This window comes from Vicugna pacos, chromosome 10, assembly GCF_048564905.1.
Source record: "Vicugna pacos chromosome 10, VicPac4, whole genome shotgun sequence".
In the NCBI taxonomy this organism is placed as follows: Eukaryota; Metazoa; Chordata; class Mammalia; order Artiodactyla; family Camelidae; genus Vicugna; species Vicugna pacos.
The window spans coordinates 23,037,470-23,059,201 of record NC_132996.1 but is presented as its reverse complement, the minus strand read 5'-3'; the positions used below and the strand labels follow the sequence as shown (position 1 = coordinate 23,059,201).

The 21,732-nt window shown below is 48.7% G+C and overlaps 1 protein-coding gene across 3 annotated transcripts in view; it reads right to left on the bottom strand.

Moving 5' to 3' along the window:
* The window catches only part of TENM4 (teneurin transmembrane protein 4), a 709,295-nt gene that overhangs the window by 50,076 nt on the left and 637,487 nt on the right, over positions 1 to 21,732 (bottom strand). For all 3 annotated transcript variants that reach the window (XM_072969126.1, XM_072969128.1, XM_072969127.1), the window contains 5 exons: positions 15,592 to 15,711; positions 10,385 to 10,646; positions 7,546 to 7,813; positions 4,991 to 5,134; positions 2,078 to 2,327 (listed from right to left, as the gene is read on the bottom strand). In XM_072969126.1, coding sequence (XP_072825227.1) covers positions 2,078 to 2,327; positions 4,991 to 5,134; positions 7,546 to 7,813; positions 10,385 to 10,646; positions 15,592 to 15,711 — 1,044 coding nt within the window. The remainder of the gene's footprint in view (positions 1 to 2,077; positions 2,328 to 4,990; positions 5,135 to 7,545; positions 7,814 to 10,384; positions 10,647 to 15,591; positions 15,712 to 21,732) is intronic.

Here is a 21,732-nt window from a genome sequence, read left to right as displayed (position 1 = left end):
TGAAGTGTTAGCAGCAGGGTTAGAAGCATTATTAGCAGCCTGAAAACTTGACAGCAATGGTACAGCACAATACTATAATAAATAAAGACTTAGCAGCTCTGACACTGATATATTTCATATTGGATATTACTTGTCAGTGAGCTCACTTAGAAGCGGCTACATATCACAGAAGAGGCACGGTTTCACCTGCATCAACATTGCTGACTTCAGGGGAAGAAGATGAGGTTGACACAGGTTGGAACAGCTGACTCCCTCCCCTGTACAGCGACACGTTCCCAGAGATACACACGCTCACTGCTACATCTCTGTGTGCACGCTGCCCTACAGAGAGCTACGCAAACCTGCGCAGCCCACCACCATCCTCCTCATGATACAATACAGAATTGGAGATAAGCTCTGGTTAGAAGGTGGGGGGTGATGTAGAGAAACAGGCCTGAGAAAGAAGGTTGGAAGAAGAAAATATATCAAGATGATAATATATATAAATTTATTTTTCTTTCCAAATTTAAGTTATTCCTTCCTTCCTCACCCACTGTCTTCCACGATCTCCCTGCAGCTGGGGGAGGGAGATGGGGAAAATGGGACCTCTTATTGAAGGATGTGAAAATGCAGGGCCAGAGAGGGTACATGTCTTGCTCAGAGTGGTACAGCTTTAGTTTCTTTGCCAAGGACCCCCTAGTCCACAGCTCTTTCCATCACAGCACAGGAGATAGAAAGATAATATGAGCAAATGACTGAAGCAAACACACTCAAGGGTTCCCTCTTTCTTGGCAGATGTCTACGCTGGCCAAACTCATAACAGAAAAAAAAAAGCAGAGATTATCCCATCAGTGGCCTGGTCCTCATTCAGCCTGACATCTGATTTTCTTCTCCTTCATTTGTCCCTGTGTGTTTGGCTGATACTAATACTCTCGGCCTGAGGGCCGTGATGGCTGTGGTCAGCCAGCGAGGCTTCCTCTCCTCCCACATGTGCTGCAGAGGGAGATGCTCAGCAGGTACCTCCCTCCAGGGAATAACTGAACATGGCATTCAGCCAAAGTGGCTGTCATCGGGCCGGGCGACAGTTCTTTGGCGAGGCAGAGCTGTGGGTGGCCTCTGGGTTTGGGCCTGCCATTCTAGAAGCTGGACCTTGTGCAGGTTCTTTAAATTCCCTGAGTCTCCTTTATCTTGTTTGTCAACGGCAATAGTTAATAAATATCTCACAGAACTCTTACACTTGGCAAACAGAAGGGGCCTCACAAAAGTGAATTTCCTTTTCCACCGGCCACTGTGGAGGAAGGCTTTCCAGCTCAGGGGTCTGTCCTTGACCCAAGCCCAAGAGATGGGGCAGGCTCTATTCCCTAAAATAATTCCCTAAAACAACTTGGTGCAACTTCTCTGAAAGGGAGAGTGGGGCTCCCCATCTCTAACCACAGCTTCTCTGTTACCCAAGCTATGACAGCACTGTGGGTCTAAAAAGGTCTGGTTTAGACAGGTGTAGAGATACGCAACACACCAGGCCCTTCCCCAAGCTGTGGGTGTGGCTGTGCTCCATTCCTCACGGTCAGGATGGGGAAAAAGCAAAGGCTGACTTGGCTGGCTCTGCTGCATCCCTGCACCTTAGGAGCAGAGAGGCGCTGCCTGATGCCGACCTGTGGGCCCGATCCCGTACTGGGCAGCTGCAGAGAACTGCTCCTAACTCTTACGCGTGTTAAGTTACAGGGCCCGATCTGTAACACTGGCATAGGGACTTAGTGTGTGATGCCTCCCTTGTCCTTATTCACAAAACTCATATGACTAGTTCTAATCAGCTTGGTGCTGGGAAACAGAAAGAAGGATGTAAGGGCTTCCAAGGAGTCTAATTCTTGGTTGCTGGCAGCCTTCTGCATCACCTGGACGCCAAGGATGTCTCCCTGTCCCAGGGGTGCTATGACCTCACTGCAGTGCCCCGTGGAGAGCAGCGCTGCTTCCCCAGAGCCCCCAGCTGCAGGTTAGCCTCTGGGAAGTGGCAGGCGAGGCCCCGTCCTGTCCCCTTCTCTGGGCCCACTGGGTGGCAAAGGGGCATATTAGTAACGCGAGGTGGGCCCCCCTTACATACCTCAACTCCAGGATGTTGGTGACGTTCCCAGATGGGAAGATCCGGCGGATGTAGTTGAAATCGCCCACGTAGAGGCTCCCGTCGGAGCCGCACGCGAGGGCCACGGGGGCCAGAAGCTTGTTGCCGTCGGCAAGGCCGTTGCAGCTGGGGCAGGAGATGCTTCTGCGGCGCCCGTTGCCCATGATGCTCCCGATGACAGGTGGCTGCTGAGACACAAACTGGTTCTCCCCGTTCCCTTTGTGCAGGATGCCTGGGACGAGGGCAGAAGGACAGAATCACCATCGGAGCAGGAGGTGGCCCTCCCCTGGGCTGACGCCAGGGTCACCTTGATTTTGCAAGGAATCTTGCCAGATCTCTGCCTGCCATTTCCAGACCCGTCTCCCAAGGCTGCCTCACCCCATTATGAAACACAGGCTGTCCTGGATAGGCCACACTGCTTTGCTGGCTGAATCCCCACAACAGCTCTGTATAACAGATGCCATTATCCCCCCCGATTAACAGGGGACCCCTAACTTCACACAGATGACAGGAAAAGTGCTCCTGAGTCTAGGCCCTGAAGCAGTCAGCTCCACTGCCTCTCAAACAGTACCAAGTCCAGGTCCCTGTCACAGCACAGGACTCTTCACTGCACTTAGATTTCTCTCTTTAGAGTGATGCCATTTCACATGTGGAGATGGCCTTTTCTCTTCTGCATCCCCAGTGCCTAGCACAGAACCTGACGCATAGTGGATGCCAAAAAATGTTCAGAGAAATGCACGAGGGAAACTCAGTCTCTTCTCATCAAGGTAGAGTTAGGAGACATGAGTTTTTCATTGATTTTGGGACTAATGGGCGATGCCTATCTTGCATGGGTCTCTTCACTGCTTTAACTGCCCCTGGGCCTCAGTTTCCCCACCAGCAACATGATGGGGTTGGCCTCTATGATGTGTGAGCTATATCTCATATCATAATGCCTCTTTTCAGGCCCAGATCATCCTTTATCTCCAATTAGGAGGCTGCAGCCTCCTAATTGGACTCCCTGCCTCAGGCCTCATCCTTTCCATATTGAAGCTCCAATGACTTTTGTGTTTTTATGGTCACAAGAATCTTCTCCCAGGCTGTCATCTATTAGCTTTGTCCTTTATTGAACAGACCCCTCTCATTTTTATGAAGCCTAATCAATCATTTTTCTACTCTAATGTTTGTGCATTTTTAGGTTTTAGGAAATGCTTCTCTGAGATCATAAAGATATTCTGTAATTTTCTTCTATTAACTTTAAAGTATTATCTTTCAAATTTAGATTTTTACTTATTTTGTATATAGTGTGAATTTAATTGTGTTGTTTTCCACAGATTGAGCCAATTTCTCTCAATACCAATTTCCAAAACACCTAGCCACCCTCCACTGATACGTGATGCTACCTCTATTATATACCAGGTTCGTAATGTACACATGGTATGTGACAGAAGCCTGTAGTTATCCATGGAAATCCATCCTATCCACCCTGTCCTTCTCCTGTAGTTACAGAGTCCATGATGTTTAGTTTTTCCATACATGACCGTCTGGGACTACAACCCCCAGCTCCACGTGCAGCTGCACTTGGCAGGGGGCTAAGTTCTGTCTAGTGGCATGGAAGTGGAAGTGGTGTAGGCAGCTGCTGGGAGGTGTCCTTAGAGTGGAAGGGCTTTTCCTCCCTTTTGCAGGCTAGAAAGTAGATGTGAAGGCTGGAGCTGAAGCAGTCACTTTGGGCCAATGACCCTGGGGATGAAGTCCTGAGTAGAGCAACCCTGCAGAGGTCTAAATCAGCCCTAGATCACCTACCTCCAGCCTTTCAGGGAAGTGAGAAACAAACTTTTAACTTGTTTGCAGTTCCACTATTTTGACTTTTCTGACACTCCTGGCCAGCCCTAGCCCTAACTACTACTCACAGGTCAGTTTCTGGACTCCCTGTTCTATCCCATGGAATCTCTTTATCTGTTTCTGTGGCAGCCCACAGTTTTAGGTATTATGGCTCGTCTAAGATAGCTTACCATTTGGCAAGTGCCTTTTTGTTGTTGTTGTTCTTACTTTAAAGACTGCCTTAGCTATTTACAAATCTTTATTCTCTCATACATTTTAGAATTAGTTTGTCAATTCCCTGCCCCGCAAACAAACCATGCAGTGGCTTTGAAAGGCATTCACTGCAGCTACAGATTAGGCAGGAGCAATCTGATATTGCGACCAGTTTTACTCATCCCATCCCAGAACACAGTCAGAGGGAGCTATCTAAAATTCTGATCTGATGTGTCACTCGCATGCTTTAAACCTTCCAGAGGCTTGACATTTGCCTCTGGATGGAGTTGAAAAGTCCTAATCTTCTTACCTGGAGCCCCAGCTGCTCAAGCCCCCAGCTCAGGCTTCTGTTATTCCCTTCATTTCACCCTCTGCTCAAACCACACTGAACCCTCTCTCCAATTACTCTTCTTTCAGGCTTCAGTGCTTTGGCACATGCTGTGCCCTCTGCCAAGAATGTTCTCCCTACTTGATACACAGGGCTAATCCTACAGACCCTTTGAGACTCAGTTCGGAGGTTCTCTCCAAAGAGACACCTTGCTGAACCGAGACGCTGAGTCATGTGCTCCTCTTCCACGTCCTCATGGTGTCCCCAGCTTCCCTCGGTGACAGCACTGTCCATGGCACAGCATGGAAGTCACCTGGGAAGTGCTGGTCTCTGCCCAGAGTGTAAACCCTTGAGGCCTTTCATTTCTGCATCCCCAGTGCCTGGCAGTGACAAGCACAGAGCAGGTACCCAAGGAATATTTGTGATTAGTCTTTCTGACCAACTGATCACACGTGAGCCTGTGTAACTGGAAGTGTGTGTTTTCTGTCCGGCAGGGCACAAAGCATATGGGACATGGGCCACACCCGTCGCCTGGCTCCTGGAAGTCCACTCACCACTTTGGATGTTGAGGGCGTGATGTTTGTCCAAGCTCCATCCTCCCAGCTTAGAAGCATCAATTTCATAGCCCTGCAGCACTGCTGTTCTTTTTTCCCACAGGATCAGATCTGGGCAAGATTCATACTCATAACCCACAGAAACTGTAGAAAACAAAAGGCAGAAAATGAACAGGTAAGCAAAGCCTCTTCCTTGGCCTTAGATCTACAAGCAAGGCCCCCTCTTGTCTTCTGTAGAAAAGGAAGAAGGACCAGATTTTGAAGTGGGAACCAGATCTATGTGTAACACATACATAGAGAGGCCAAGCCTAACATCTTTTTTTTTTTGAAGAGCTATCGTTTATTACCAGGAAATATTAAACAAATGCTCTGAATACTTTGAGAAGGACCTGGGAGAATCAATTCCAGGGAAATAATTTTAGTACAGAAAATACTTCGGGCACTAAAGTCTTCACTGTAGCATTAGTAGTAATAGTGGAAAATTGAAAGTAATCTAAAGGTCCAAAAGGGGTAAGAGGTTGAACAAACCCAATGTATCCACTCCAGGAATGCAGCCACTGGAAATTATGGTTATGAAGATCGTGGGGTGACATGGTAAGTGCTTGTGGGGTAATGCTGAGTTGAAAACACTGGTTATATACAGTATTATTCTTTGTTAAAAAATATACATGAAAAAAGAAAATAAATGTTAATGTTAATAAATAGTTATATTTATTTATAGGAATATGTATGACTTTATTTCTATTGTTTTGTTCATTTATCACATTTTTATTAATGAACATGGTATAACTTTAATAAAGGAAAAAAATCCATACATAGAAAAGGAGCTCAGTTAGGGTACTCTGAAATCTGGAAGTGGCTCTGTGGCCTCAAAACTTGAAAATCCCCAGTTTCACTTTTATTTCACAAATCTAGGCCTCCTGAGAGGGTCACTGAGATGCAGACTCACCATGGCAGGCACCCTGAGGCTGGGTTTGTGAAAAGCCCTATGACTGCTGTATGGAGGGGAACTGGCAGAGACGGGAAAGCCATTTCTTCCAAGTATCTTTCTGTGCAGACCATTTCCACGGGGTAATATTCTACCACATGCTCAAGATATGAATTAGCAATTGGCAGCCCCTTAAAGTTTCCTTTAGGTGCCATAAAAGATTGCTGGCCATCTATGGCAGGAGGGAATGAGGCTGGCAGATGTCCCTGTGACCTCTTCCCTGTGACCTTGAGTCCTTCAAGCAGCCACTATGCCTCCTACTGGTCCCTTGTCATTTCAGGAAAGTAAACCTCAGTCCCTGTAAAGACACTCCCCATTTTAACTGGCTCTGGGCACTAAATGTGCTCATTTCATCTGAAGAGGTTGTAAGGCTTCACTGTTTTTGAAGAGACCATAGAAATTTGGTTCACAGAAGGGACCGTGAACAGTGAGGGATGGCATTTTTGCTCCCAATGTGTCCTTGTCAGGTAGGAGGGGAATGCAAAATTACAGGGGAGATCAGGAGTAAATCCAGCTCAGTTCCTTCCCTGTGCATCCTTGGGAAATCACTTCACCGCTCTGGGCCTCAGCTTCCTCATGCAGAATTTGAGGATAATTTCTGACTCACAGGGTGGCTGTGAGGATTAAACGAGATACCAATATGCAGGGAGCACACTGCCCAGAGCAAGTGCTCAGTGGACGGACATTCTCTTATTGCCTGTCTGCCTGCCTCCCTCCCTTCCTTTCATCCCCCTCTCCCTTCCTCCCTCCCTTTCTTCTTACATTACTACTTCTCTGTTTTCTCATTCTGCCTTTGCTGAATCTAGAAATGGAATGAAACTGGAGTAAGGTTCAAGATGAGAAGGGATTTCCTGGGCTGCTACTCTAAGTGCTTGGAGGATAAGCTCTGCAGGGGTTAGGGCTGCTCACAGGCCAGCTCTGAACCCTTCCTGGGAGCCGGCTCTAATCCTGAAGCTGACTGAGCGCAGTCAGGCCCTGGAAGCCCAAGGTCTGATGGGGCTGGGACTCCAGGTGAGGCTGTAGTCACCTTCTGCTTCACCTTGAAAAGAGACAGCAATCACATCAGCCAAGAGACTCTCTTATCGGCAAGGAGGTAAAGAGTCCAAAAAGGCTGTCTGATGAGGAAAGAATCTTAGCTCCTGCACCTCAATAAATCTCAAGAAACCCAGAAGCTCCAGACTCCCATCTTTTTATGTGTGAGTTCAGGCCTGATGGCCAGGGAGTGAGGCACGGGGGTGTGGCAGGGGCAGGGCCATGTCCACGTGGCTCTACGTCTGTGGCACCAGCCTCCTCCAGCCCATCACATACCACCAAGTGCTCTTCAAAGGCCTTTTTGGTGTTGCAACCCCTTTTCATAATGGTCAAGTTTTCCACATGGAGGTCTTTGCATACATTCTTTTAGGTCATGGATGGTTACTGAAAGGTCTTGAGGGCCAACTAGACCTTAGGTATTTCTGAGAAGAGAAAGGGAGGAAGAAGAAACAAAGGAAGTGGGAAAAAAGCCCCATCCCGCCCTTGCCTTATTGTCTCTGGGGATGGCGTTGAGTCCCGCGGCTGGGAGGCTTACCGAAGGCTTCTGAGAGCCCAAACACCTTCTGGTTGTAGACATCTGTCTTGTCCCAGATGAAATAATAGGACAGGTCTGGGGCTGCAGCAAACCACTTCCTGAAGAGGCGGCCCTCAACCGCCACCATGAGGTGGACCTTCATGAGGTTGAAGGGGATGGTGGGGTGGGTGAGGCTGATCCTCAGGACAGATTTGTAGCCAGGGGTGCGGCTGCTCAGGTAGCTCAGCCTCAACTTGCAGCCGGAGATGGCGATTTCCTCCTGCAAAGCCTAGAGAGACAGAGCACAGCAGGCGACGGGCATGGAGTCAATCCCTGGTAGAGGGAAGGAGGCCACAGCCCCACGTACGCAGGTACTCCGCGTGTTCAAGAGGCAGAGCAGGAGGAGCAGGAACCAGGAGAGGAAGAAGAAAGAAGGGCGGGAGCCGAGTGTGAAGAGGAGCAAGAGGTAGAGGGAGAGAAGGAAGAGAAGGGAGGGAGGAACTGGGAGAAAAATAAGGCTCCAAAGGCCTGGATTCTGGGGCCAGCTCTCATGTGGTGCTTCCCTGCCTCCTTGAGCCTCGGGCTCCCCCTCCTTTCAGCAGGGATGACGATGCTCATCTCACTGCATTACTGACAGGAACCCGGTAAGACAATGTGTGTAAAATACTTGTCATAATGCCGCCGCCCCTCCTGCACTAGCTGGCATCCCAGAAAACTCGTGGAACCTCTGATCTCAGTTTCCTCACTGGACTAGTGTGTGACGGTAAAGTAAGGTCACTTATATGAAGTGCCCAGTGCATAACGGGTACACTGCAAATGTTGAGCAGCGGTGCTGCTGCTGGCGGCGGTGCGGGAAGCAGGGGGCACTGTGAAGCAGGGCCTTCCCCTCGGACTAGTGTGGGTGGCTGCCTCAGCAAGAAGGACTGCTTCTCCCTCACAACTTTCCTAAAGCACGATCTGTTTCAGGAAGGTAAACAGAGGCTACGAGACGTTGACCAAACCATGACGCAGGGTTTGGGAGCACAGGTGGCCGAGGACCTGCGGCTCACGTCGGGGCTCACCCACAGAAAGAGGACAGATCAGGAGTCTGCGGGCTCCAATGCTGGGCTCCGGGAGTGGAGTGCTGGGGGAGGCAGCACTTTGTCTCCTGGTGCAACAGACTCAGCTTCAAGACGGAAAGTTTAAATTAATGCCAAGATGCCCAGGCACACGGCAACAAAGTGGAGAACTTTCATCAGCTTGATGCTCTGGGCTCTGTTTCAAGAAGGGGACATTAAATCAATTGAGGCTAACGTATCCATTAAAAGGACGACGATTATTCTACTCATGTTCACAGGGGAGCTGGGCCTTCACAAAGAAAGCCTTTTCCTCTCTGTCCATGTCATAGGTGGCTGTGAACTCTACTCCTGCCCCCCATTCTCCTGAACACACAAAATTTTAGGGATTGGGCCCATATCAAAGCTATTTTCACAAATTTCAGCTTATAAGTTCCAGGCAAAGCAGGGCTCGAGAGCCATCCTGACACTCTCACAGATACTCACTTTCCTTAACATACTCTTTAACATGCACGTAACCCTGTATTTGCAAAGGCTAGCTAATGACAGGAATCGGAAGACCCCAGTTTGTTTCCATGTATTTCATGAATATGGTCATAAGCAAGGTTTGTGACCCAGTTGAGCTTGTAGACACCCAGACCAGGGAGCACTGTAGAGAGAGGGGGACCTTTAGCCTCATTTGTTCCTAAGTCCCACTCCTGGGAAAGTGTGCTGGAGCTGAACCAGGGCCAAGTATCAAATTGCTCCTCTCTCCAGCAAGCTCTGTCTCCACTGACAACCGCCTCTGAAGAAAGGTCAGCCTGGCGGTTGAGACAGGAGACAAGCGCTGAATCTCTGAAAATGAGTGAGGTTTCAACCTGTGGGCTTTTGTGAGAATTCCAAAATGGTTGTTTCCTGCTTGTGGGCTGGCGTCTGAAGCCACTGGGCAGGGCAGAGCGGAGAGATGGGCTTGCTCAGCCAGGCGTGAACTGCACACAAACAGGACTGCCCGCCCCGCTCCACCAGCACCGGCCATCATGAACCTGCACGTCATCACCAGAGCTCTCGTGAGGCCAGTGGGACGACAGGGGCTTCTCCCCGAGCTTCTGCGCCGCCATCTCCCTTCCCCGCCAGGCTCCGTTTCTGCCATGAGAAATTGGGCCGGGAGGGCAGAAGAAATTCAACTCCACACAGCTTTGTTAGGCAAAGCATCTGTCTTGATTTCTATCAGATTAGAATGCATTTTTCCAAATTACTTCCTTTTAGTGATAATTAAGTAAAGCACTTGCGTGTCCAGATTTGAGCCAAGGCACTCCTTAATTGGCCTGAAGGCAGCGCGTGTAAAATAATGTTAATGATAATAATGGCTAAAGTTTATTGAGCACTGAGTAGGAGCCAGACATTGTGCCAAGCATCTCATATACATTTTCTCATTTAATCCTTAGTATGATGCTAACATTTGGGACCTTCTGTCTTACTCGTCTTGGTAGAAACTGTCAACAGCGCTATTTTTACCAGGAATAGGGAAAGTGGGGGAGCACTGGAGGCTGGGGAGAAGGGAAGTGGAAGGGACTTGGATGGCAGAGTGGAAAGGGAGTGGGAATGTATTACCTGCTGGAGTGTGCCAGGCAGTGTACAGTGCTCATGTGTTTTAAGTGTGTAAGGGGGTGGCCATCATAGCCCTACACCACGCCTGTGGGGTTGGCAGCTGGATTCTGGGTGATGGGCTGATGGACTCTCTCCTTCCCCGGTCGCTGAGATCCTCCTCCACCCCGGCCAAACAAAATCAAAGCATGGAGAAACGCAGTTCAGAAAGCAGACTATACCTGGATTTCCGGGACGATGGGGCCTTTCTCTGCACAGGAGCTGGCGAAGGACGTGAGTGGGGATGGAGACACTACGGGGTTGGGGCGGGCAAAGTTGCTCAGGTCACAGCTGGGAATCTCATTCTCCTCGTGCCGCATGATGATGGTTTCCATGACAAAGAAGCGATCCCAAGGCAGCCAGAGGGTGTGCTCCTGTGTGATGAAGGGGGCCCGCTCAAACCGCAGGATGATGGAGATGCCGCCATTCGTGACCAAGTCAAAGCTGTTTGGGAGGGGAGGGTGAAAAGGAGAGGAGAGGGAGCGGCAGGAGGAGCAGGACACAGGAAATGAGGAGCAGCAGCACGAGGAGGAGAAAGAGAGGGGGGGCAAGGAGAAAAAAATTACACCAAAGGATCTGAGTACTTGTCGAGGGAGACTCTAAATCCTGCAAGACTTGACTGCAGCCACAAAGAGGGACAGAGGTTCCAGAAAGCATTGTATTTTGAAAGTGATTCACCACAGAGAATTTGCCAAAGCCAAATTAGTAACCACTGCTATAGAGAGTCATTTGCCAGTTACAGGACAGCTGCTCAGCCTCTGCTATGGTGCTCCTGGTACTTAAGGCCTTTTAGAGCTGAAGCCCAGTGAAAGTTCAGCAGAATAAAGCAGAACAAACCTGCCCTGTGTTAGAACCCAAAGCCTAGTTCTGGCTCTGCCATGGGCTACTGTGTGATCCTGGGTAAGTCACTTAGCCTCTCTGACTCTTAATGTGCTCACCTGTAAAAGGCAAAGGTCTAAATGGGTTATTCTTAAGCATTAAGATTCTACAACTCTACAGCAATTTCTACACACAATTTCATCTGATTGTGACACTTAACACAGGCCCGTAGAGTTACAAATTAGTTAAGCAGTTTACTGACGGCACAATTAGGATCACTGTATCCTAGAAGTGAAAGGGGGACCAGAAGACTGAGTCTCAACCTCCTAGTTGAGATAAGCTCTCTGTGGCAGTATCCCTGAGAGCTGGTCACCCAGCCTTTGTTCATCGCCCTCTGGGGATGGCCAGAAACTTGCCGGCAGCTCTGTTTTGGTTCTGGCAAATTAACTCCCATCACATGCAGACAAACCTGACAGGGCACCTGCCCATCCAAACCCCCACAGAGCACCGGATCTAAGAGTTCTGCACCTACGTGATCAGAGGCCAGATGAGCTCACATTATAGACGACGGGAAAGGAGGCCAAGGTGTAGGCCCAGGTACATCACTAGTACTGCAGGCTAGGTCTGCTTTGCCAAGAAAATGTGTGGCTGCTACTTAACGCTCCACGTTCAATGTGCAAGAAGATTAATTCAGACCAGAATTCAGTGTCCCTCCCCCACCCCACCAGAATGGAAAGTTTAAAATCAAGCAACAGCTGAACAACTGGAAGGGAACTCAGTGGTCATCCGACCTGGCCCCCTCCCCAAACATGATGCTTAAGTCCCTCCTGCAGAATCACCCTGATGGGGCCATTTGGTTCCTGTTTGCACATTGCCAGTGACGAGGAGCTCGCTACGCCCCCAGGAGGACTGTCCTACCTTTGGTTAGTTCTGACTGTTAGGACTTTTTTCGGGGGAGGGTGGGTACTGAGCCCAGGTCCGTCTCCTTACAGCTCCTCAACCACTGGGCCTTGTTCCACCTGCTGGGGTGACTTCTAAGCAGTCTTCCTCTGCCTTTGACAGTCCTTCAGGACTTGGAAACAGTGATCCTCTCTACCTGCCACCTCCTGGCGGTGATGTCTCTTGGGACAAAGTCCTTTAGTTATTACTATTAAGATGCATTTTCAAGGCCTGTCTTCATCTTGCTTCTGTGGATGGAGGGCTCCTGCTAAGTCCTTACCCACTCAGAATTCCCGTTCCTCCCCTGGGTTCCCACTGCACCTCAAGCACTCCTCCTCATAGCCCACATCACACTGCCCTGGAATCACACGTTTACTCTCAGGCCCGGGGACGTGGATTCCTCTGTCTTTCAGAACCTAGCCCGGTGCCTGATGATTACAGTTTATAGGATGAATGCATGAGTGATGCTGTCAATTTCTTCTGAATTAGCTGTACATGAAACACCCTAAGTTCCTTCTGACTTTGGCCGATACCAAAGTCAACCTCACGTTTACCTGTGCAGTTGGTTTTAGAGACCCCATTGCAGGACCTCACCTTCATCCCTGATAAACACACCTTGTGGGGTTGGCCTCATTGTTCCAGCTTGCTCTCCCCTCCTCTAGAAGCTGCAAGGGTTGTGCACTGAACTGTCCTGTTCTAGTGCCACATCTTGCTCTTGGTAGATGGTGCCCTCAGATTTGGGTCCCCAAGCACCAAAGTCTGACTCTTCTGTCCTCTGTCCTTTTCCCTGCTCCTCACTCAGCCCCTTTGGGTAGAAGAAGTTGAATACCATCATCCTTCAATACATAATGACAGAGAAACACCAGGGAAGGTGTTTGTCTTGAACTAAGAGTTGAAAGTTTGGCTTTTCAGGAGAATATCCAGGGTTTGGGGAAAGTACCCAGAGAACAAGTTTCCTGTCACAGCACTGAACAGCATCCGGACTTGGACAGAACATTTTTAAGCATCAAACAGAATTTTGGCCTGAGTTACAAGCTCTCTTCATGGAAGGATGAGTGTGGGGAGGGAGTGAAGGCAAACATGAAAAGCACATTCTCAAGGCTGTGAGCAAGCTGGGGGCGGCTGGCCTTGCCAAGAGCTGGGTGTGACTGGCTCTTGCCAAAAGCCTGGCTTGCTCATCTGGAGGGGCACGGGTGTGCATCTGACCTCAAAGGGAAGGCCTGCTTCTCATGTGAAGCCCAAACAGCGAGGGCCACTCCAAGCACTGTTGCTGATGCCAGAGGTGAGTCATGTCCCCTGTCCAGGCCTCCCTCTCCTCACATGAAAGGAAGCTGATGATCATCATCACTTGGCAGAGTTACTAACTAGGTGGATGAGGTCATGGGTGGGAAAAGCCCTGGGCTTCGTGCTCTGCATAATCCCATCTTTCAATTCAACGAGCCTGAACTGAACTCTTGTCCGCTGCTCTTTTCAAATTTTTCCTCATGACTTCTATTTTCCATCTTTTTAATGATCTCTTCAGCTAACTTCTCTGCCACTGTTTTCTGTTTATGAGCTCTTGTTAAGACTTGAGGTCTGGGATTTCAGTGTGTGGGCTGTGGGGTGGGGTGTGTGTGTGTGTGTGAATGTGTGTGAAGGGAGGTGGTTTGGACAAGGGCAAGTATCACGGTGCCCGCCTGCAAAGTGAGGAATACAAAGATGAATTAGACATGGTCCCTGGACTTGCACACATTGTTATCTCCAGGCTATATCTCTAGCCTCACAGTTTCTCCTGGGGTATGAGAGGCAAGAAAGAAGGTGAGTTAGGTAGGGATGAGGAGGAGGAAAATGGGCAAGATGCTGCCCATCCACACATAACAGACAGGGATCTTCAGACACTCAGAGAATAAGGAATGACATTCTCATACATTATGCAATGTCTAAAATGGGAAGAGAACTTGAGTCCCATAATACGTTGCTAGGACCGGTTCTGAAACTCAGGCTCTAGAGTGTAGCAACGCTGGCTGCTCTGGTGCGCTGTAGCTGCCTGGTGCAGGAAATACGGCTGGCATGAACCTCCCGGGATGCTGCTCTCACGGGTCAGCAGAGAGTGTGGGGGCAGCACAGCAGGAGAAACCAAAGCCCGGAGGTGCTGAGTGGGCTTTTCCCAAGGGCCACCAAACTGACTCGGCTCTGGTGTGTTTTCTGGACCCACCCTAACCAAGCACAGCAGGCAAAGGATGGACGATTCACCATCTCACATGAATGATGGACAAGTTTTATGGCCAAAAAAAAAAAAAAGGCAGTCCTCATGGCTTCTTTTTGATGACTGTTGCACAGCAGGTAATAATGTTCAGAATACCTGTTGCCTAGGATGCTCACACCTGCCATTTCCATAAAGCAGGCAGCCCCGAGCTGGACGGTGGTAAAGACAGCAGGAGGGAGATTGCTCCATGCTGTAGTGCCAGTCTGCACTGAGGTGCTTCCCAGGATTGGTGGCCTGGCCCGGGCAGATAATCCCTGGGGACTGGGCGCCAAGCTCTTCCAGCTGGGACCCTTCCCATTCACAGGGAGGGGGAGAGCGGGGAGAGGGCTCCCTGCGCCAAGTTTACCAATCCCGTCTGAGAGGCACACGTGTCTACAAACAGATGAGCCTCTCCTTCATTATCACCTCGGCCGGGCCATGTTCACATCTGAGATTGGATTAAAGAGGTGCTAAAATCAATCAGGCTGGAGCACAATTTCCAACACAGAGTGAAAATCAACCTTATGGGCCCACACTTAGCCAGATGGACTGCCACCACCTGGCTTTATTAAAAATAGAGGACTTGTCACCACTGACAGCCTAAATATTCCACTTTCCTCCTTCCTCTCCCCTTCTCTCCAAAATAGTCTCGTGGCTTACACTGTGATCATCACCTTCTTAGTTTGTAATTTTAATAAATTAGTAATTTTTTTGTATACTTGCTATGTGCTAGACCTGGAGATACAGCAGAGGACCTGAGTAGGGCAGGGAACTAAGATTTATTAGACACTTACTATGTGCATGGTGCTTCTCCGTCCACCACAGTGAATCCTTCCCACACAGGTGTGAGACAGACAGTACTGGGACCATTTAACAGAGGAAGCTAAGACCTAGACAGGTGAGGACATTTGTCCAAGAACACACTGCCAGCAAATGGGGGCGCTAGAGTGATTAAAGAAACTGCACTTCATTCAGACTGATGAACTGAAGGTTTGCACAGGGATCTAAAGGTCAGAATTCTATCATTGCCCACTGGCTTCTGTAGACCTGGGTGGTTGCTGGCGGAAACCAGGCAGCAGGAATGCTAAGACTTCTGGAGCTGTCTGGTCTGTAGAACACGGTCTACGTGACAGCAGTTTATATCATTAAGCCATGAAACAGGACACCAGGGGCAAGGTGCCCCATGCTTACTCTGAGAAGAAACTGCTTAATTTAGAGCCGAGGGGACTTAGGCCAGAGTCAGATACGAGGCCACACAGCTAGGGAGCTGCAGAGCTGGGCACTGGAATTCCAGTCCTCTGCCTCCAAGTCCCATCCTCTTTGCACATTGACATTCCAGCAGCAGTGATGGGGCCAGACCACGAAGGCAGGGCCTTCACTAACCCTGGTTCACAAGGGGCCTCTTACCTGCCATCTTGCCTGCTGATCGTGTATCCAAAGAGAGGGTTATTGACGAAACTGATGTTCACACCAACCAGCGGGGTCCCATCTGATGTCATCACTTGACCACGAATGACACACGCATGCCTGTTGGTAGAAAAGAGAACAACATGACCTACTTTTCATGCTAGAACCCTGGCTGGCAGGGAACCCCTGGAGGTCAGAAGACAGAAGGCAGGTCACTCGTATCTCGGCACCCAGGGGCTCATGGTAGCTACTCAAGATGAATACCACCTTCTTTTGTTCATAGCACCTCAGTCTAAGTCATCAAAGCATCCTCTAAAGAATCGTTATTGGGAGATGTTTCCAGCTGTCTCACTTAGAGGCTGTCTTCTAAGAACACTTTATTATGCTGCGAGGTGATAAAGCTGGTCCAAAGGCTACAGGGTACATGCGCATGTGAATTTGGAGTCGCACGACTTGGGTTCAAATCCTAGCTCTGTCACAGTTCTGTAAACTCTCTTTTTCATCTTCACACAGAGTGAGTTCCCTACATGGCAGTGGTGACAACTGTCACTTATAGTCTCATTGCAAGTGGACTTTCAGGAAAGTGAATGGGATGGAGGGCACTTCCTCTCACCCGGCACTGGAGACAGGAGAAGGGCAGATGCTAGTGTCCCCTTGGCGTGGATTCTGGAACCTGCCACCTCTCCCAGTATCCACCCCCAACTCTCCTTCTATATTCCAGGCAACAAGCCATCTGCTTTTCCCAAACTTGCCAGGCAAATGTTGTTTAAAGCCTCTGTGTCTCGGCAATATTCTTCCATCTGCCTCAAATGTCATTTTTGTACCCGTCTCCCAACATTCTCATCCTTTAAGACCCAACTTTAAATGATGCCTCTTTCCTGAAGCCTTTCTTGATGCCCCAAATTAGAATTAGTCATTCTCTCTTCCAAAGGCTGTCACAAAGCCCTTGACACCCTACCACCCTGTACACGTTTCTCCTCTCACTAGCCCGTGAGCTCTTTGAGGGCAGTCAAGGTCTACTGTTTTCCTCTCTAGAGTGCCCGGAAATGCCTAAGAAGTTATTATTTAAACAAACAAACAGAAATGGTGGATTGAGCAAAAAAAGTGAGACAGTCAGAGATCACCTAGAATGATGTTTTTTCAAATATTTCAGAAACACAATCTTTTTAGCAGATGACATTTTATAAGGATGCCAAAGTGGAAAACAAATAAAGACAAGATCTTCTCTGCTTGAAGTAGAGCTGGGGTCCCTTTCCCCACAGGGTGGTTCTGAAGGCAGTTCTGTGGAGTCTTAGTATCTGGAGAAGCCAAAGAAAAGCCAGCTGGAAAATCACTGAGTTAGAGGAAGAATAGGTAGAGGCTGAGTTATTTGCTCCACAAGCCGCACAGGGAGGTGGGGGCAGAGCCAGGCCTTGAGCCTAGGCCTCACACTCTGGGTCCAACCCTAGGCCAGTCTATATACCACTGGCAATGGGTGGAAGTGAAGATGCACACTGGTGTCAACATCCTAAGGGGCCAGAGCGCTGGGGAGACAGTCCTTGTTGACAAGAGAAATCTGAGGCAAAGATGCAGGTGCTGTTGTCCAGACAACTTTCTCTATTCACTTCATATCACAAGGCTTTTTTCCTGGCCTGGGGAAGAGCTACTGATGAGGTCTGTGGGCATTCGTGGAAAAAAAAATCTCTAACTCAGCCTCTGCTTTCTTAGGTACCTACATCTCTACCTTCCTAGAGTGATAAACTTTTCTCTGTTTGATGAGAAAAGCAATTAACACCAGCCTTGTAAGCAGCTGGGCTCACCGGTGTCAGCCTGTCCTTTCTGAAGGCAGGAACAACTACCCACAATGCAACAAGCACCCCACCTTGCCTCACCTCACCACACACAATCCGGTTAACGTTAATTCAGTCAGTGGTTTCCTTCCGAGGCCCTTGGTCTAAATGCAATTACATGGCAAACAAGTTAAGCGGAAGAGGCTCAGCAAAGACTCGCAGTCCTGCTCTGAAGGTCTCCCAATATATTTATGTGAAATTATCTCCCCGCTAATGGGAAAGGTTTATTCCATCAATTGTATTCAGCCGGTACTGAGAGATGCTTTCTTTAATGGAGGAAAATTGAATTTCTTACTGCTGGAACTTTGTCCTTCTAGAGAATTACTAACAGATCTCATCTCCTGGTGCTGGCCAGTCTCCAGCCTCCTCCTGACATGTGTGCCTTCAGATTCTGCCTGAACAATAACCAGCCCTCTGGGGATGGTTTCCTTTGGGGGTTGCCCTAGCTGCTGCCCTCCAAACACACACAGGCCAGCCTCCACTGATTCATCTCTCCCCAGGGACTTCCTGATAATTGGGAAACATTAAATCAGCACCATTTGGCCATCATGTCACCTCCGCTTCAGCAAGCCGGAGCAGATGTGATTTTAGCCCAGGCTCCTGTGGATTGCTTTGGATTCTGAAGAAGATTAAGTTGACTCCCTGCACACTTGTGGGCCACAGAGACCTCCTGCCCAAAAAGGCATCTGGCTCAGGAATTAAGTCCTGGAGCAAAGCACTTCCATCCTCCTTCTGTTTGACCATGACTTTCAGTTGTCAAGAAAACCCAGTTTAACATCAAGGCTTCCCTGGAATAAAGGAGGTGAGCAAGTCTGCTCTGCGGAGGCCTCTGAAATGCGTCTCCTGCCATGTGTTTTTGTCCAGGGAAGTCTGAAGAGAGGTCGGTTCTGGGCTCCCAAATGCTTTCTTTCTTCATCCACTTGTTTAATGGATACCACAGCGGTGCACTGGTGAATATTTAACAACTGGCTTTCCAAAAAAAAAAAAAGAAAAAAGCAGCTTTAATTCGTACCATTTACCTATTTCTGTGGTGTAAAGACTTCCACCATGGATGATTTCACGCTACCAGTGAGATGTCACTGCACCCAGAGTTGGGAAGAAATGGTCAGTGAGACACCATTATATGATATTATTTCCACCACAGGGATATGATAAATAAACTCAAGAGTAGAGATGATGGGAAGACACAGTGAAATAACTAGGAAGTGATGAGTTTTGATTATTTATTACCTTTGTTTTTAATTTGATTTTATATAATTTAATTTTTAATAGAAGTTGTGTTTAAGAACTAACTTGCAGAATTCTTGAACATTTAATAAAGCAGTTCCTTTAAGCAGGATGAGCCAGCTTCTGTCCACCACTGGAACAGTGACCCTCACACTAAGGGTCAATGCATCTAAGAAAGGGGTGCTGCTTTGACTGTGAAATTCCATGATGGAAGACCGCCTTGGTGAGAAATCACTAACACAGGGTGCAAATCACTGTCACCAACCTGGCTTCCCAGCTGGTTCATAGGATCGTCTCATCACCAGTCCTGTATTTGACATGTTTTGCTTCTCCTTGGTCACTGTCTTGGCAGAATGGGGTGTTGGGGTGTTGTTTTCTACTCATCCTCAGGGTCCCGTCTAAGCTGTCATCACCTCAGGGAGGCTGTCACCAACTCTTCGTGGCAAAATCAATCACCCTTCCCTGGGTTCCTCTAAACCTTCCAAATATCTCTCTCTAATGTGATTGTCATCTAGTGATCTCCTTCACATTTGCATAGCTATCTCGTGTGCTTCCATCTCCAAAACTGGGTGAGCATGGGATCTTGCTCCCTGAATGTTTGCTACGTGAGAAATGATCAAGTAACTGAAACTGAGAGTCAGACTTGCTCAAGGACATATAACAAGGAACCCAATGGGCTGAGCTGACGTTCAAAGCCAGTTCTCCTGACTTCCAAGTCCTTCCTCTTACTACTGTGTTATGTACCTGCAGTCACTAAAATTCACTTAACTTAAAAAATGGGGCACCCACTCTAAGCCAGGCACTGTGTTAAGTGCTGGGGTTACAGAAATACACGAATTACAGTCCCAGTTGCTGGCTGGAGCTCACCAAAGGCAATTTGAAACGCCTGAGTGTAGTTGTCTCTGACACCAATGAGTCAACACATGGGTTTGGCATATGTCAGGCAGCCGGGATAGAAAACAAGCGATTAGGCTGGGCGAACTCTGCCAGGAGGCGTGCTCGTGCCAGGCCAAGGGGGGCGTCAAACATGCTGGCCTTGGTCCAACCAGACACTCAGGGCCTGACTGAGGTGCCCCAGCTGGCGCCAGTGGCGGGGAGGATCCGCCTGACGGCTTCCTGGGGACAGTGGCCAGGTCTGGGATCAAGGGAGGAAACTGATGGAGAGACAAAATCACCGTGAAATAGAACCAAGCAAATAAGAAACTTCACCTCAGCTGCCAGTCGGGGAGAAGTGGACGGAGGGGTGGTGGTAGAAAGAGCCCTGGGCAGGGAGTCAGTTCCCACTTTCGAATCTGGCGGCTACTTGTATGACCTGGGAGAGCCTCCTGACCTCTTTGGACCTTGGCTTGCTCATCTGCCCACACAGGCTTTAAGTTTTCCCCCAATCAGGTGTCAGGTGGAATGTATAATGGTTTCAACCTGGTGCTACTCAATCCAGCAAAGCAGCCCTTCTACGCATGGCTTCAGAATCCAAAGGGAGCTCATGCAATGCCTGTACTGATTTCTGAATCGTTCCCTCTACATGGAACCTTCCATCTGTTCACCTGAAAACCGCCTCAGGATCCACCTGCACTCGCATCCCCTCGGCTGTCTCTGCAAAGACTCTCAGTGCCGTCACACCATCCGGGCAGTCTTTCTCCCCCAGCGGACCATAAGCTCCTTGATGATGGGGACCACACCTCCCTCACTGTTGTACTGCCAACACTGGCATGGGTGATGCTCATTTCTCCGCGGGTGAAAGAAAACCTCTGCCAACACAGGGGTTTGTCCTGGAATTTGAATGCATGGTGCAGAGTAAGCTCTTGAGAAATTGTTTACTGAATGAAAAAACTGGTGGGTTTCTGTAACTGAAAGGGAGGGAGATACCAAAGAACTCTGAGCTACTTGACTTCGACAAGGATATGGCTAGCAAACCGAGGACTGGAGGGACTGGGGCTCTCTAGTTGGTCAGTCCAGGGTGCACCCCAAGGCTCGGTTCATTCCCTTGGAGGACTCACCTGCCTTAGCTGGCAGCCCTCCTACTTTGATTCCATAGCCTTCTCATCTGTTCATTTAAAATTTTCAAAAACTTAAAAAAAAAAGAACGCCAGAAGTGAAGCCAGATTTGCTCTTCAATGTGTATTATACAAACAGACAGAGGAAGAAGAAAAACTGCAGCTTCAACTTTTTGTGCTAGTGTATGGCCCTGGTGTTCAGGAACTGGAACAATCATTTGGGATCTAGGTGGCAGAAAGTAACTTTGGCCTTTTTCTGCTTGAAAGTATTTGCTACTCTGTGCCACTACTGGTTATGCAAATCACTCTTTTGCATTACATACTTTAAACAGATTTATATGCCTGACTTGTACCAACCCTTAAAACTTTTCTCTGCTAACTTGTGCTGACTGACTGGGGATCTTTCCAGCATCTACTGCACTTTATCCTACCTCTTGAAAGAACCTTAGCCCCACCTCACGACCTGCCCAATGGCCCCCATCTAAAGGGTTCCCCAGCAAAGCCTGACCCTCTCCACTCTGTACCGTCTGAGATCTTCTGTCCAGCCTGGCCACACGGGCCGCTCTGAAGCTGTGTTCTCTCTCCGTCAGTGCTCTGCCTCCGTTTAGTCAGCCAGCTTTTCTAGCCTGATGTATTCCACCTACATACGTATTCTTGGGAACACACTAGTCCTGATGTGTTAGAAGAGACCTTCCTGATCATCTCTTTCACGTTTCTCATTGTAGAGCTGAGAAAACAGAGTCTAGACAGGCGATGTACTTGCCCATCCTTGCAAGAGTGACTGGAGCCAGGATTCAAATTCAGGACTCGTCATTTATTATCCGTGTGCACTCAGGAAAGTCATTGCACCTCTCACACCACTTACCATCTGACACAGGTACACACTGAAATAACCGAGAACCTCAATTTGTTTTAGCTGCCTGGAAAAGCTGAGTGGAACATCATCAGAGCAGGGCTCTGAAAACTCTTTTCGATTCCACACCCTTTCTGTAAACATTTTTGTGCTGGCTCCATGGATGTGTTTATATTTAGTAATACATTGTGCACATGTGCTATCATCATTAGCTAATATTGGAAAGCATAATATTCGT